Genomic DNA, 13,896 nt, shown 5'->3' on the forward strand with positions numbered 1-13,896 from the left:
TTTGTTTTGCAGGTGTGGTTTGAGGTGGAGGAAGAAGGAATGGAGGGAGAAAAAGACGAAGGGCAGGACGCTAAAGGCAGTATTGCATTCTGTTTGCAGGCAGAACACGCAGGGACCCGTACATACTACTTCAGCGCTGACAGCTTGGAGGATAGGGAGGAGTGGGTCCAAGCCATGAGTGAGGCATCCAAGGTGGAAATTTTACCCCTGAATAGGTACACACACACACACACACACACACACACACACACACACACACACACACACACATAGGCCTTTTGCCATATGTACATATGTATCCTGTAGTTTTCTCTATTATCTTGAATAAAGTTATTTTTGTCCATGTTTCAGAAAAACCTTAGAGTCCATCCCTACAGACGAGCAGAACCATGTCCCAGTGACACAAACACCAGAGGCCAACTCTTGTCCAAGAAGTGAGGATTCAACGACTGAGCAGCACAGGTTTGAAAAACACGGAGTAAATGGGGTAGAAAGACGAGAGATTCCCGCTTCTACCACACCAGTGTCAATTGATATGGAGAGCCGGCTTGGGGAGAGGGGATGCCCAACTCCTCACCATCCTAACGGATGGGGCAACTATAGTTCAGGCTACCCTTCCCAGGAGAACATCAGAGAGGTGCGTGAGGTGCAGCCTGAGCCCCAAGAGAACATGGTGCTGCGCAGGGGCTTTGTGCCCAGGACGGGCCCTGAGAGGATGGCACAAAGAAAGAGCTCCATGACACAGCTTCAGCAGTGGGTAAACCAGCGGCGTGGCACGACACCTCAGGAGGACCTGCGGAGGTATGGATGCTCGCTTGCTGTGTTATTGTAATACAGGCAGTCACACACTTCTGGTGCAGATGCGTTACAATGACTATTGATGGTTCCTTTTTCAAGGGGAATTGTACATGTACTGTACTGTAAACTCAACAAAAATTGTGAATTATTTGTATTAATTGGTTTATTTACATTTTATTTAACTTAAGTTTATTTACTTTAAATGAATAATACAATAATAAAATAGTTGTAAAATGTTTTATTGTAATTTATTAGCCACTTACGGCTTCTCGCGAACTATCAGATTTTCGCGAGTTACTCTTAGTCCGGCTCCAAATGGAAAAGTGCAAACTATGGAGGTAACGAGTGTCAAGGTCGCGAGTATCGAGGTTCCACTGTATATGTATATGGATTTCACTCAGTTTCGTCACTGGAAACAAAGGAGCGTGACGAGTTAAAATTAGTCTTTGACTTTGACAAAGCACAGAAAAAAACTCTGAACTCTGTCGACCGCTGGCGAGAGTAAGACATCTTACAAGGCGTGCAAAATGAAAAATGGCAGAATGGGGAAAAAACAGCGAGGGAAGAGGAAAAGATTCAAAGAACACATCAGACAGTTTCCAAAGTTTGGGATCATTTAAAAAAAAAAAGAAAGAAAGAAAACACTGTACAGTAATTAAAAATTTCATTGTATTTGCATTTTGATGTAATATGGCAATTAAATGCATTAAATGGGTTTAGTTTTCACAGATATTCTTGTGTGCAATTTTAGCAATAATGATGTTAAAAGTTAATTGATCTAAAAAGAAAAGAAATTACTTGTTCATTTTAAGAGAACTGTCTTATTTCCTCTCGTATATTTAGTATTGCTCTTTAATAAAGGAGAAGTACTTTTTCCGAATACTCGATTATTCGATGGAATAATTGTAGAATACTCGATTAGTTGATTTGTACAGCTCTCTGATGTCCATTTGCTCTTTTATTTTCCCCTGCAGTCCATCACGTTATTACACGTTGAACCGAGGCATTTCAGCTGATTACTACGGCATGTATGGTGCCCCACCGTGCCCTGAGGAGTACCCACTGTACCCTCCAGGACTTCGGCCTGACAGCATCTGCTCAATGTCAGCTGCCTACGACAGGATGCCCCCTCGGTGGACAGCAGAGGATAAGCGGCGGTCGTTAAGGGACACTGCTCTTTATGGGCCTCCACGTGAGCCCCAGTGGATTATGGGGCCGCCTGGACCACACCCTGCCTATTACACTCAGCTAGAATCAACCCAGGGGACCATGAGACGGCTCTCACTGCAGCCACGATCACGTTCTGTACCACGCTCGCCTTCTTCATCGTCAGGAGGTGCTTACTCTCCCGGACCCCCAAGCTTCATCTCGCCAGCACGCTCACCTAGTGTTCGGTTTGACAGAATGCCCGGGCGGTTCAGAGACGAGGGAATCTACGCCGATCCATCAGTCTATGGCTTGCGAAGGTCTCTCAGTTCCCCCAAGGTAAATCTTAATCATAATTGTACGCACTTCATCATGGTTCTCAATCTTTTGAGTGTTTTTTTTTTTCAGATGAAAGCAAATCTCAAGTACCTGAATCTTAGTTTCCTTAGCCTGAATCTTAAAAGATCAAGAAGTTCCTGTGGTGTGAACATAACATTTATTGTTTCATAGTTTTAAATAATCGCTAGAAAATAAAATCTAGCTCAACGTTCAGTTTATGTGTATAGAAGAAATATTATATTATTTTATATTTTTTTGTAATGTAGTGACTTATGGTACTGTAGGAGGTAAATAGTTGACTGAATTTGTATGAGTTTCTTTTCTAGTCCAGATGTTTTAGGACACATTTATAGTAATTTAGTAGTCATTTAATATTGTACAGTTAAATATATTTTGTTTCCCTGATCTCTTTATTTTAGTATGATTTTTCTGGGGACCGACGGTCTCTTACCCAAAATGTTTACCATTACCCAGCCTCTCCATCTGTACACAGCAAAATGGTACGTTCCAGTAATTCTGTTCAATTTTCTAGCCATGCTTGCTGTTGCCGTAGACACATCCATGGCTTTTGCGTAATATATATATATATATATATATATATATATATATATATATATATATATATATATATATATATATATATATATATACGCAAAAGCCATGGATGTGTCTGTTTGGTGGATATGCTGCTGAAGTGTGCCATAGTAACAACTGATAATGAGTGTGTTTGTGTTATACCTACATTGTCTTAATGTTATGTTTTTTCCTTCGTCTCTTTCCTGCCTCTTTCTTTTACCTTGTGGGTCTTTCCATCCTCTCCACGTTTCCATCCTTGGTGTCATGTTTATGTCTTTTTGGCTATGTTTATGGTCCTGTCTCTGGTTATGTCTGAATAAATATTTACTAAACTCTCTCTGCTTTCTTTCTATTTCTTTAACCTGCACATATCACTGTATCTGTTCTCTGACTGTCTCTGTACTGGTTCTGTCTTCTGAATTCCATATGACTCTGTCCATATGTATGTGTGGGGCTCTGCTGCTGTGCTGCTTCTGTGTGTAACTCACCTGCTGCTGCTGCTGCTGGCACTTACCCCAGGATGACATTTTAGACCTGCAGCTTCAGAGAAACTTGGATTTCCTTGATCAGCAGGTACGCGTAACCCAGCACTGCCAATGCACTTGTGCTCAACTTCTCATACAGAACTGCTCTGAGCACTAACCCTGCTATAGTAATGAAATGTAAACCACTGTGAAAAGGTCTGAATTCTTTAGGCTTATACACCCTGTTCTCACCACTCGAACACTGTTTTAAATTCACTGTCTTACCACACTGTGTTTCTATGATTCTCTGTGTGTGACTGCCCATTTTCTATAATAAACTGTATATTCAGGTCTTTTCATAATCGGTAGAAGTCACTATGATTTCGTCAGAAACTGAAACACACTGACATACTAGATATTTTTGCCAGGAATACAGTGATAATAATTCTATTACTCCACCTATGTCAAATTAATCCTCTCTAAATTGGGCTTTCAGTTCAATTAAGGAAACATTGTGACGTCTAAATTTTGTAGTGTTTTCCACGAAAACATAGCTATTGTTTTAACACAAAATACTAATAGTGTGATTATGTAAATGTGACTTCCAGCTGACCAGCTGACTGGTAAACAGCAAAAAAAACAAAAAACAAAACCGTCAGCAAATGATGGTGTTTTTTCTCTCAGGCAATGGAGGGAGATTACCTAATCGGAATGGTAACCCGAATGGTTGATCGTTCCAACCCCAGAGCAAAGTTATTCCCACAAGTAAGAGAACTTAGACTGGCTTCACGAGGCAGGCTTCAGTTTCATATTCCCGGTAGAGCTACCAATGGGATTAATTTCAGCCTCTCGCTGCCACTTTCAGGCTCAAATAAATCCTTAGTTGGTACGAGCTTGGCTGAAAGCCGACACAAAGCCTGCCTCTCTGCCTAAATTCAGCATGGTGGTGATTTAGAAGCCTATACTGCTCTTCATTTAGGCTGTATTTTTATTTTATTGCTACTAATAGGGCTTTTTTTCAGTGCCCCTGTTATTTTTATGTTGCTAAGTCCCATTTTTGTGTATGCAGTTCTGTCTTTTGTGTCACATTCTCCATTTTCAAAGCATTGTGTGTGTCTCTTGTTTACTTATCCTTTGTATGAGTCATATGTGTGATGTCTCTTTCACCATGTGTCAGATACAGTAGACTTCCTACAATATTGTGCTTCCACACACTCATCATTATCACAGCATATGGGAATGGAGCGTGCGGCTGCATAAAATGTGTTATTTTTCTGTAGGTGGTATCATAAGTGCTGAGGCTGTTGAATGTGTTTTAAGAAGCACTAAAAAAAATAAAACGTGTATCTTTTATACTTCTGATTTTAGGTGCCTCCAGCACATGACATTTACAGGGAGCTGCACCCCACACTGAAGCTCAATGAAATTGAGACCAGTGTAAGACTTCATTTCTATCTATATGTAAATTGAGTTTAACAAGTTAAACATGCAAAGTCTTTTTCTAAATTGCAGAGGCTACTTTTATTTTTTTTGAGGCATTTTTATAATGAAAAAGTTACACATGACATATGATTTCTGTATCTAGAAACTGCTGAATCGCTTAATTGAGCAGAACAGGCTTCTGAAGGAGCAGGAAGCTGTAGTGCATCGACTGCGAATGGACAAGGTACTTTGAAATTTTACTCTTTAGTGGGGAGGTAAAGAAAGGGTTAATAGTGATTCTGCTGATCAGGATTACATTTTAGCTGCTCAACATATAAGAGCAAGTTAGAGCAAGGTCTTATTTTTACACATCAACATTCAACATGGAGTTAATGAGAAATCCAACATTGGCAAGTTCAGACTGCAATGCAGCTGTATGACAAATTTGAGTTACAGAAGAGACTTGGCTCAATTAATTAGTGAGTAATGAGTTGATGTGCTTGCTGGTGTTGATGGCAGCATTAGCACTGATCTGTGTAAGTAGAGTGTACATATTAGGGGAAAGAGCTGGGCAGAGTAAAACTTAAAGCACTGCTGCATTGCACTCTTAATGTGGAAATGAAAAAATGAGTTTCCTAAGATTATAACCAAATTTGGTTATAATTATTAATGACCAAATATTGATTATAAGGATTCACTGCAAGTAGTCTATTGTGCATTTTTATTTTTTAATGTGAATACTACAGCATGTATGGTGCCCCTCCATATTCGACCTGACAGCATCTGCTCCATGTCAGATATAATGTGATATAATATGAATATAATATGAATTTATGTCCAAATTGTTAATTTTCTAATGAACATTATCATGACATATTTCTATTACAAAATGATGTGATTTAGACCTAAATATAACAAGATGAACTAGATTAAATGTAATTGACTGGTTTAGTATCACATCCATTGTATAAAAAATAAATAAATAAATAAAATTGTGGTAAAAGCTTGTGTTCTGCCACTTCCCTGTGTGTTTTAACCATTTCAGGATAACTTGGAGGCCACACTAGTTGCTACCCATCAGGACATGGAGCTGTGCAGGACTCAGCCACTGGCCATGGAGAAATTGCAGCTGAAGAAGGAGAGCTTACAGAATCAGCTCATCAATGTTCGGGGGGAGCTCTCTCAGGCTTCCAGTGTAAGCTGTAAAAACTCTCCGAAATGCAGAGTAATGCTTTACAAAGCGTCTCAAAACATGTTAATTTTAAGGGATAAAATTTTACAATAATATTCTGACCCAAAAATAATTTTATATTTATTCATTTTCATGGTCGATTACAGTGCTAGATATGTATTTGAAAAATCGCCCTTTTCTGTTATGTAGACATATTTAAAACTAAGAGGCTTTTTCCACTCAGATCAAAATCTGTCATGAACTGTGAGTGTCAAACTAATCAGTCTCATTTCTGTGTTTCTCAGGTTCTGAACAACTCTAAAATGGAGTTTGAAGCCTTGGAGGATGAGGTAAATGCTATTCATGGTGACCTGTGGGAGCAGCTGAATTCTGGAGGACAGGTATTTTATTATCATTGTCATCATCATCACCATCCTCATCACCATACTCATCATTATTAACATCACAGTAATGGCATCTTGTCTTTGTTCACTTTAAAGCCTAGCATCAAGCACATGCCTTTTTGATCTTTGTTAAAGAACCATTGTATTGCTGATATGCGATTTTGGAGCAATATGAAGGTCTAATTTCGGTGACTGATTACTTTTACTAGCAGCTCCCATATGATTACTGTTAAACAGCGAATACAATCATCCAAAAGATGCAACAGCAAACTGACCTTGATAGAATTGAAATGAACCTGTAGGGAACTGTTAAGTACACATTTGTTAGAGAGTTGAAAAAAAAAGACTTCTTCACGGTTCATGCTTATGATTAACTATTAATTATTAGCATATGGGAGTCATATTACTAAGTCATGAGCAAACATTAATTTCCATGAAGCTCCTGATGGTGCTGATAAATAATGCATGTCAGTTTCTTACAGTATTACAAAAAACAGGGTTTGAATGAAAGGATTACATGGGCCCAGACACTGGTTAACTCTTTGGGTAAAAGATAGAAAGCAGAAATAGTTGGTTGCATTTTAAAATGTAAGAAAGACACAAAAATATAATAATATAACTATTGAAATTAATTGACCTGTCATCTCTCAAACTTTCGTCTTTGTTTCGCTAGAGTGAACTGGTCCACCGACATCTTCAGAAAGAATTCTGGAGGGTCCAGGATGTGCTAGAGGGCCTGCACAAAAACAATCCCTCTCGAGGCACAGATACAGCTAAGCACAGAGGTCAGCTTCTATATTTATATATAGAATATATAAATATTTTTTTTCCTGTACATATTTACACACATGCATGCATGTATTATTTTAATAGGAATGTCTGTACACCTGCTCTGACTGATTATGGCATTGTGGTCTGGTTAAAGTAAAAATAATTTTTTGCAATTTCCACACACAAAAGTCTCCAATATGTTATACAGGTTGATGCAATAAACAAAACAAAAAAGCTTCGAGTGAGCAGCAATGCATTGTCGATTGAAGGCCAAAGGAAAATTGCCAGACAGTTTTTTTTCTTGACAGGAACACTGTAATTACTAATTGCACATTGAACGGAGGACACAAGCTCACTGAAAATGAACAACTCTTCAGATTCGAACTAGCCTACATGACACATAATTGGCTGATTACAGTGATTGAGCAGGGCTATAGATCTTCTAAATAACTTGGCCAGCGAGTGTGTGTATCTGAACAGCTTTGTTGTTTGTGTTCAGCAGTCAGTGCAGCATCAGGTTCCTTCAGCACAAACAGTCCAGCGAGCCCACTGAGCTCAGTGAGTCTAACCAGCCCCCTCAGCCCTTTCTCACCTGTACCAGGCTCACAGCATTCACCCACAAAACTCCTGGCAACAGAGGTAAGTCACTAGAAATACAACACAGCACCTCAGAAAGTGCAACAACAACGTGCAACATATAACGATTCATTATTTATGTAGCAGAATGGTATGCAAGTGCTTATGTAAAAAAAAAAAAAAAAAAAAGAAATACTACATACTGTATAGCTTGATTTATGTAATTGATCACACATTTTGGTAAAACTACAAATATGCAAAAACAAACTTTTATTCTTTACTGAACTAGGTGATAGATGAAGTGTATTGTTTCATTTTATTTAGTCAGATTCATTAAGGTGTGTTTCTTGATTTAGATCTCATGACATTTGTTGACCTACTGTTAGGTACTGTACATGCATTGGTATCTAATTGGTGTTGTTTAAGTCAGTCTCATAATATTTGCAAGTATTCATGGTATATTTTCTTTCCTTTATATAACAAAATCAACCAAAATTAATCAGCTAAACCTCTCAGTCAGTAATCTAACAATATGTTGCCTGTCTTCTCACTGGCTGTGCCCTTGTTTTTGTCGTAGCTCTAGGCTTTCTGCCATGCCTTCTTGTGTACAAATGCTAATGTTTTTGTAGGCAACTCCATCTTTGTAGAAGCTCAACAGTGGACTCCCTTTTTGTTGATTTCTAAGGAGCCGTAAATGATCCACTATAGCAAACTGATCTGCACATTTAATTCTACAAAGGTCACATGTTCAAACTTAAAATGATCTTGTTTTTGTTTTAGGGAAGATTGTCTGTATAACAGAACTTAAGAGACACTCTTTAGGAGTGAATGTTTGTGGTTTGTGCCATGTGCAGGCCGGTTTCTGCTCATGTAAAGTGTGTGGCTTTAGTCAAATTCTCTACTGCATTCTACTACTACAAAAAAAAATCCCCATTTACCTCTGCTCTCTGCTTGGCTGAGTAACTCCTGATGCACAGCTGTCTCCCTTTTCTCTCCTCTTATCCTTTTTGTCCCTATTTTTCTTGGGCTATATTCTTTTCTTCTCTTTACTGTCCCTCTCTCTCCTATTCTTCCGACCTGTTCCAGGAGATTGGTCCACCACGGCCCCCACTCCCTAAGTCTTACCAGCCCCTGGATCCCACCACAATCATGCCCCCTGTCCCTCCCCTCCCTTTGAACAGCAATGCCTGGCCATGCAGCATGGACAGCTATAAGGAAGACAAAGACATGCACAGTCAAAAGGTATCTCAGAGTAGAAACAAAATATAACACAGCCTCCCCCCTGTCCTTAACAACAAATTCAGTGCCATATATATATATATATAAAACCTGATTAAATAAAGTCATATGAAAATGAACTTTTTGAATGTTTTATATATTAGGACTTCATCTTAAGAATCATCTTATCATTTATACAATCTCAGATGACTAACAACACATGACATCTTACAACAGAATGGAGATGTGTGGAAAAACTAAGTAAACCTGATTCAGTAGCTTCTAGAACCACTTTCAGCAGCAGTAACTTGACCTAATTGTGTTCTGTATGACTTTATTAGTCTCTCATATCATTATGGAGGAATTTTGGCTCACTCTTTTTACAATCTTGCTTTAGTTCATTGAAGTTTGTAGGGCATTTGCTGCCACATCATTTTAGTCTTTGGCACCTCAATTCAGTTTTTCTTTGCTTCCATGCTTTGGGATCATGCATGACCCAATTTTGGCCATTATTTGGGATGTACACTCCGTTTGGCAACTGTCTTAAATGTCTACTTCTAAATAATTTTTGTCACTGTAGGATGATGGACTACAAATTGTAAAATAAACCAAAAAAATCCTTAAAATCCTTCCCAGATTAATAGGCAGAAGCAATTGCTTCTCCAAATTTTCATAGATGATGTCTTTCTTCCTTGGCCTTGTGCAAACACATCTGAAAACTCCAGATCAGCAAACTGCTGAAACTTGTACACGTGTAATATGTCATGTGATGATGTTAATCTGAGACCTGATCAGATGATTTTGATTATGTCCTGATATATAAAGCCATAGAATTCTTTTTCACATAATATATATAGCCATGATGTATCTTTAATCAGATCACGTCAGTCCAGCAACCCGCTCATCATTTACCATCATCATTATCTCACTTTTATATCCAATACTTACCTTTTCACTTTCCATCAATTTCTCTTTCCTGTCAGTAATACTGACTTGCTATTTTAAGAACTGTTTTTTGTCATTGCATTGACAACGTATTCATTAGTTCATTCCTTCACCTTTGGTAATTCATTTATTCTGGACCAAAGATGTAAAAGTAGGTTTTGGTAATGTCCAGGCTAAAGTGTGTATTGTGCCGTGTCATCTTGTGCATTCTTTTATTAAAATGGATTCATTCAACAGTCATTATCATTTCACTGGCTCCATACATTGTGCTAGTACCTAGGTTTATTTATTATTCTGAGATGAGCAGGTAACCACATTTGCTAACTGTGCTTCTTTTTTCATGAATGAATGAATTTATTCTGTTTTCTTGTCCAGCACAACCACAGTTCATCAGAGGAAAAAAAGAACAATTATGACTTGGATCAAGACACACAAGGCAATAAAGGTAGGAGAGTCATTAGGGAAGCCCGATATCTGTATACACACTTGAATTTCATATATAAAGACATATAAGTTTTTTGTTTTTTTTTCCCCCAAAAGCCTTCATTGGGTTCAGACTTTCATACACTACCACGCTTCCATAATTTCACATCATTTTTTTATAACTGTTAAGGAATAGTGATTGTAGTGAGTAAATAATATGCCATAAGATGAATAATTGATATATTGTCACAAATGCTATTTTAATACAAACAAAATAGTAGACAGCATTGTAGCATAAAATGCAATTTTTATGTTTGTGTAGTCGGCATTGTCCCACCCAGGACCAAATCTCCAACAGACGACAGGGACGGTGTCCATAAGAGGAATGGGAAAATGCCTAATGGTCACATCTCCAGGGTGGGTCATTAGATAAAAGACCCTTTTATACTTATATATATATATATATATATATATATATATATATATATATATATATATATATATATATATATATACACACACACATATTTAAAGCGATCTTAAAAGTTTAGCACCATGACGGCAATTTAATTATTATTCACGTTCATTTCAAGGAGAGGCCGAAGAGTGCTGTGTTCCCAGCAGAAGTAAAGTCTAAGATGAGTTTGGAGGAGCAGAATGAGAGGATACGTCGGAACCAGAGCAGTTCGGTCAGAGACAAGAGACGCAGCCTTAATCTGTCCACCAACCAGAGCTTGGATGGCCTCAAACCTTCTGTCAACTACAGAGTGGTTAGCATCACTTTCACTCTACTTTCGATTATATAGACAGTGGTCAGTACTGTATAGGGTAAGCCACATAAAACGTTAGTTCCTTCTTATACGGTTGTTGTTTTTTTAACAGGTAATAATGGAGACTAAATTATTAACACAATTGTAGCTGTCTTTCTAAAAAAAACTAAGTTTAATTTGGATTCTCAGTTGAATTGGAATTTTCATTATTTTTCATGCCAGCACAATTAAAGACTGTTGAGAATTGCTAACATGGGCAATAGCAGTGAAGATGTATTGTGCTCTATTGTGAAAAAGAAGTCATTCAAATGATTATCACATTTCTACTGGAAATGTCTTTGCAAAAATCTGATACTGAAATTTAATGATTTGGTCATTTTTGTTTGTTTGATATGTTTACCATATAATGATTAGTGGCATGTTCTAGAAGATTGATGAATATGTTGTGAATGAAGCATTAAAGAAATATTATACTGATTATACTGGTACATTTTATTTTATTGTCCAACAGAAAGCTCAGAAACAGCAGTAACATTTGGATTATACAGGAATGCTAACTGGCTTTTTTGTAGGTGAAGAGAAGATTAACTACCCATGAGGTGGACATAAAGGACTTGGAGACAGCTGTACGAGGTGAAGGAATTGAGTCTCCAAGGGAAGAAATTGCCCGCTTACGGAGACAGATGGAGACTGAAAATTATGATCTTGATATCAGCAGAGAGGTAAATCGCAGTGCTCCCCATTTTATTATTGATATTGATATTTTTTATTTTTTTGTTTTACCAAATAGTAATAGTAAACCAGTACTACTTCTAACCCATGTGCTTTTCCATTCAAATCCCTATGAATAGGGCTGCAGCCTACATTCCAGTCCCAGTTGTATAGACCTGGTTTAGATACAATGCTATCAGTATCTGACTGAATGTAGCATGCAAATGTACTGGCTGCAGGTGACTTTGTGAGATCCTGATAGTTGTCTGTCACTATTTTTTTCAGTTGAATGCCCCAGACAAAGTTTTAATTCCAGAGCGTTATGTGGAAATTGAGCCCACCACACCACTCAGCCCAGAGGAGGAAAGAGAGAAACAGAAGAAGGTGGAACGGATAAAGACGCTCATTGCCAAATCAAAGTAGGTTACTGCGGTTTATACACTGTTCTCTTCAGCAGTAATTTGGAGCGTGTATTGTAGCATTCTGGAACACTTTTTGTAGATAAAAAACACTGCAGTGTATGTTTACCTTACTGTCTACTTTCATCTATAAGCAGCTTCTATACACTGTTATTTATGCAGTTTTTCAGTTAGCCAATGGGTACAATCCTAAAACAACAAGACTCTAGTAGAACAAACTACATACAAGGTGACATTAATGGCAAATGTTGACAAACCAGCCCTGTGTTCCTCCCCAGCCTGCAGAATGTTGTGCCGGTGTTGGACGGCCCTACAGAAGCCCAGGTTAACCCTGAGCAGAAGCTGCATGAGCAGGAGAAACGCATTGAGATCTCCTGTGCTTTGGCTGCCGAGGCCTCCCGACGCTCTCGCCTGCTCTCTGGTGAGGAAGCCTGCCATGGCGAGGAGCCTGGACAACCCCCTTCTGACCTCTGACCCCTGTTTGACCCTTTGTGTCAATCACCAACCCTTTCCACTCTCACTGTCCCTCACTGTCTTAAAACTTCAGAGCAAAGGTGGCATGCAGATTTTAGAGCAGTGCTCTAAAAAGATTTTTACTGTATATATAGTGTATAGTACAGGCTTAATGTTCACTCATTACAGTATTTTGTACAAATAGGTATTTTGTACAAAATATGAATTTCTGTAACCTCTGCTCTGAAGTACTGTCTCTTCCCATAGAGAATTAAATCTACTGTCAATCAGTGAAAAGTGTAATGTTTTCTAAGAGAAAGGGACTGGTCTTAAGCCATTTATTTCTCATATACAAGACACACCACATCGCATACATGCCAAGACCATTTCAGATCTAGTTAGTTAACGTTAGAGATCACGATTAGAGTTTGTAACAGAAATAATTGGAGAGAAGCACCTCTCGTTTTTGCTGCGTTATATACTTGCTTATTGAGCTGTTTTACTTTACATGTGTTTATTTTGTTTGTTTTAGATACCATTTATTTTCATTCACTCTGTTGCTGAATCACTCAAGATCATGAGTTCTGACTGTGCTTTTTATCACTTTCTTTATACTTTACTGATATAGTGATCTTTATACGTTCTTTTTTTTTCAATTCCTAAAGCTTTTTTTATGTCATGCTTTTACATTCAGCAGTCAGCAGTTCCACAACCCATTCCTAATGACTTAATTCATCCATTTCATTAATTTGTTTGTTTATTTGGTGTGTGAATTTTTTCCATTATTTCATTCCATTGCATTGCATTGCAGCCCAGATAACCTCGAGTCCTCCCACCTCCCCAACCACCCTGGCCCCTCCCCTTTCCTCTGGCTACTCTGACTCCTCCCACATCATGAAGGTGTGAGTGTGTAGAGGTGAGTTCCACTCACTGCACAAAGGCTCCCTCACCCTTTTATAATTCACTTCCCCTTTTCCTGTATGTTCCCTCTGTTCCAGTACTGTTTTAACACTCTTCGCTATATAGTTTCCGCTTACTGCACCTATACATGACAACTATAAACATTTTCATTATTGTGCCATCTTGTTACAGATATATTATACAAACTACAAAGTTACAGTTACATGGAAAACAGTATTGGAATGCAGGAGGAGAATGCTCTTTTTGGCTTTGCTTTGCTCTTACATTTTTATTTTCAGTGGAGCTTCTCTCAGACTTTTCATACATTATAGTACATTTACCAAAAGAAAAGAAAAGCTGGCAAACTCTCTAAAAGTATTTCGAAACAAT

General features: G+C 38.1%; 1 protein-coding gene across 19 annotated transcripts in view; it reads left to right on the forward strand.

The window, feature by feature from the left end:
* Positions 1–13,896, forward strand: part of plekha6 (pleckstrin homology domain containing, family A member 6) — an 87,112-nt gene that overhangs the window by 70,126 nt on the left and 3,090 nt on the right. For 11 of the 19 annotated variants that reach the window (XM_046874708.1, XM_046874703.1, XM_046874704.1 and 8 more), the window contains 20 exons: positions 13–215; positions 352–801; positions 1,773–2,283; positions 2,703–2,783; positions 3,379–3,432; positions 4,008–4,088; positions 4,692–4,760; positions 4,909–4,989; positions 5,791–5,940; positions 6,222–6,317; positions 6,994–7,105; positions 7,591–7,730; positions 8,754–8,909; positions 10,206–10,275; positions 10,576–10,670; positions 10,847–11,023; positions 11,596–11,745; positions 12,020–12,153; positions 12,432–12,574; positions 13,418–13,522. In XM_046874708.1, coding sequence (XP_046730664.1) covers positions 13–215; positions 352–801; positions 1,773–2,283; positions 2,703–2,783; positions 3,379–3,432; positions 4,008–4,088; positions 4,692–4,760; positions 4,909–4,989; positions 5,791–5,940; positions 6,222–6,317; positions 6,994–7,105; positions 7,591–7,730; positions 8,754–8,909; positions 10,206–10,275; positions 10,576–10,670; positions 10,847–11,023; positions 11,596–11,745; positions 12,020–12,153; positions 12,432–12,574; positions 13,418–13,512 — 3,048 coding nt within the window. In that variant the 3' untranslated portion in view covers positions 13,513–13,522. The remainder of the gene's footprint in view (positions 1–12; positions 216–351; positions 802–1,772; positions 2,284–2,702; positions 2,784–3,378; positions 3,433–4,007; positions 4,089–4,691; positions 4,761–4,908; positions 4,990–5,790; positions 5,941–6,221; positions 6,318–6,993; positions 7,106–7,590; positions 7,731–8,753; positions 8,910–10,205; positions 10,276–10,575; positions 10,671–10,846; positions 11,024–11,595; positions 11,746–12,019; positions 12,154–12,431; positions 12,575–13,417; positions 13,523–13,896) is intronic. The other 8 variants (XM_046874699.1, XM_046874712.1, XM_046874695.1 and 5 more) reach the window with 7 other exon arrangements.

The sequence above is a fragment of the Silurus meridionalis genome, chromosome 19, assembly GCF_014805685.1.
Source record: "Silurus meridionalis isolate SWU-2019-XX chromosome 19, ASM1480568v1, whole genome shotgun sequence".
Lineage (NCBI taxonomy): Eukaryota > Metazoa > Chordata > Actinopteri > Siluriformes > Siluridae > Silurus > Silurus meridionalis.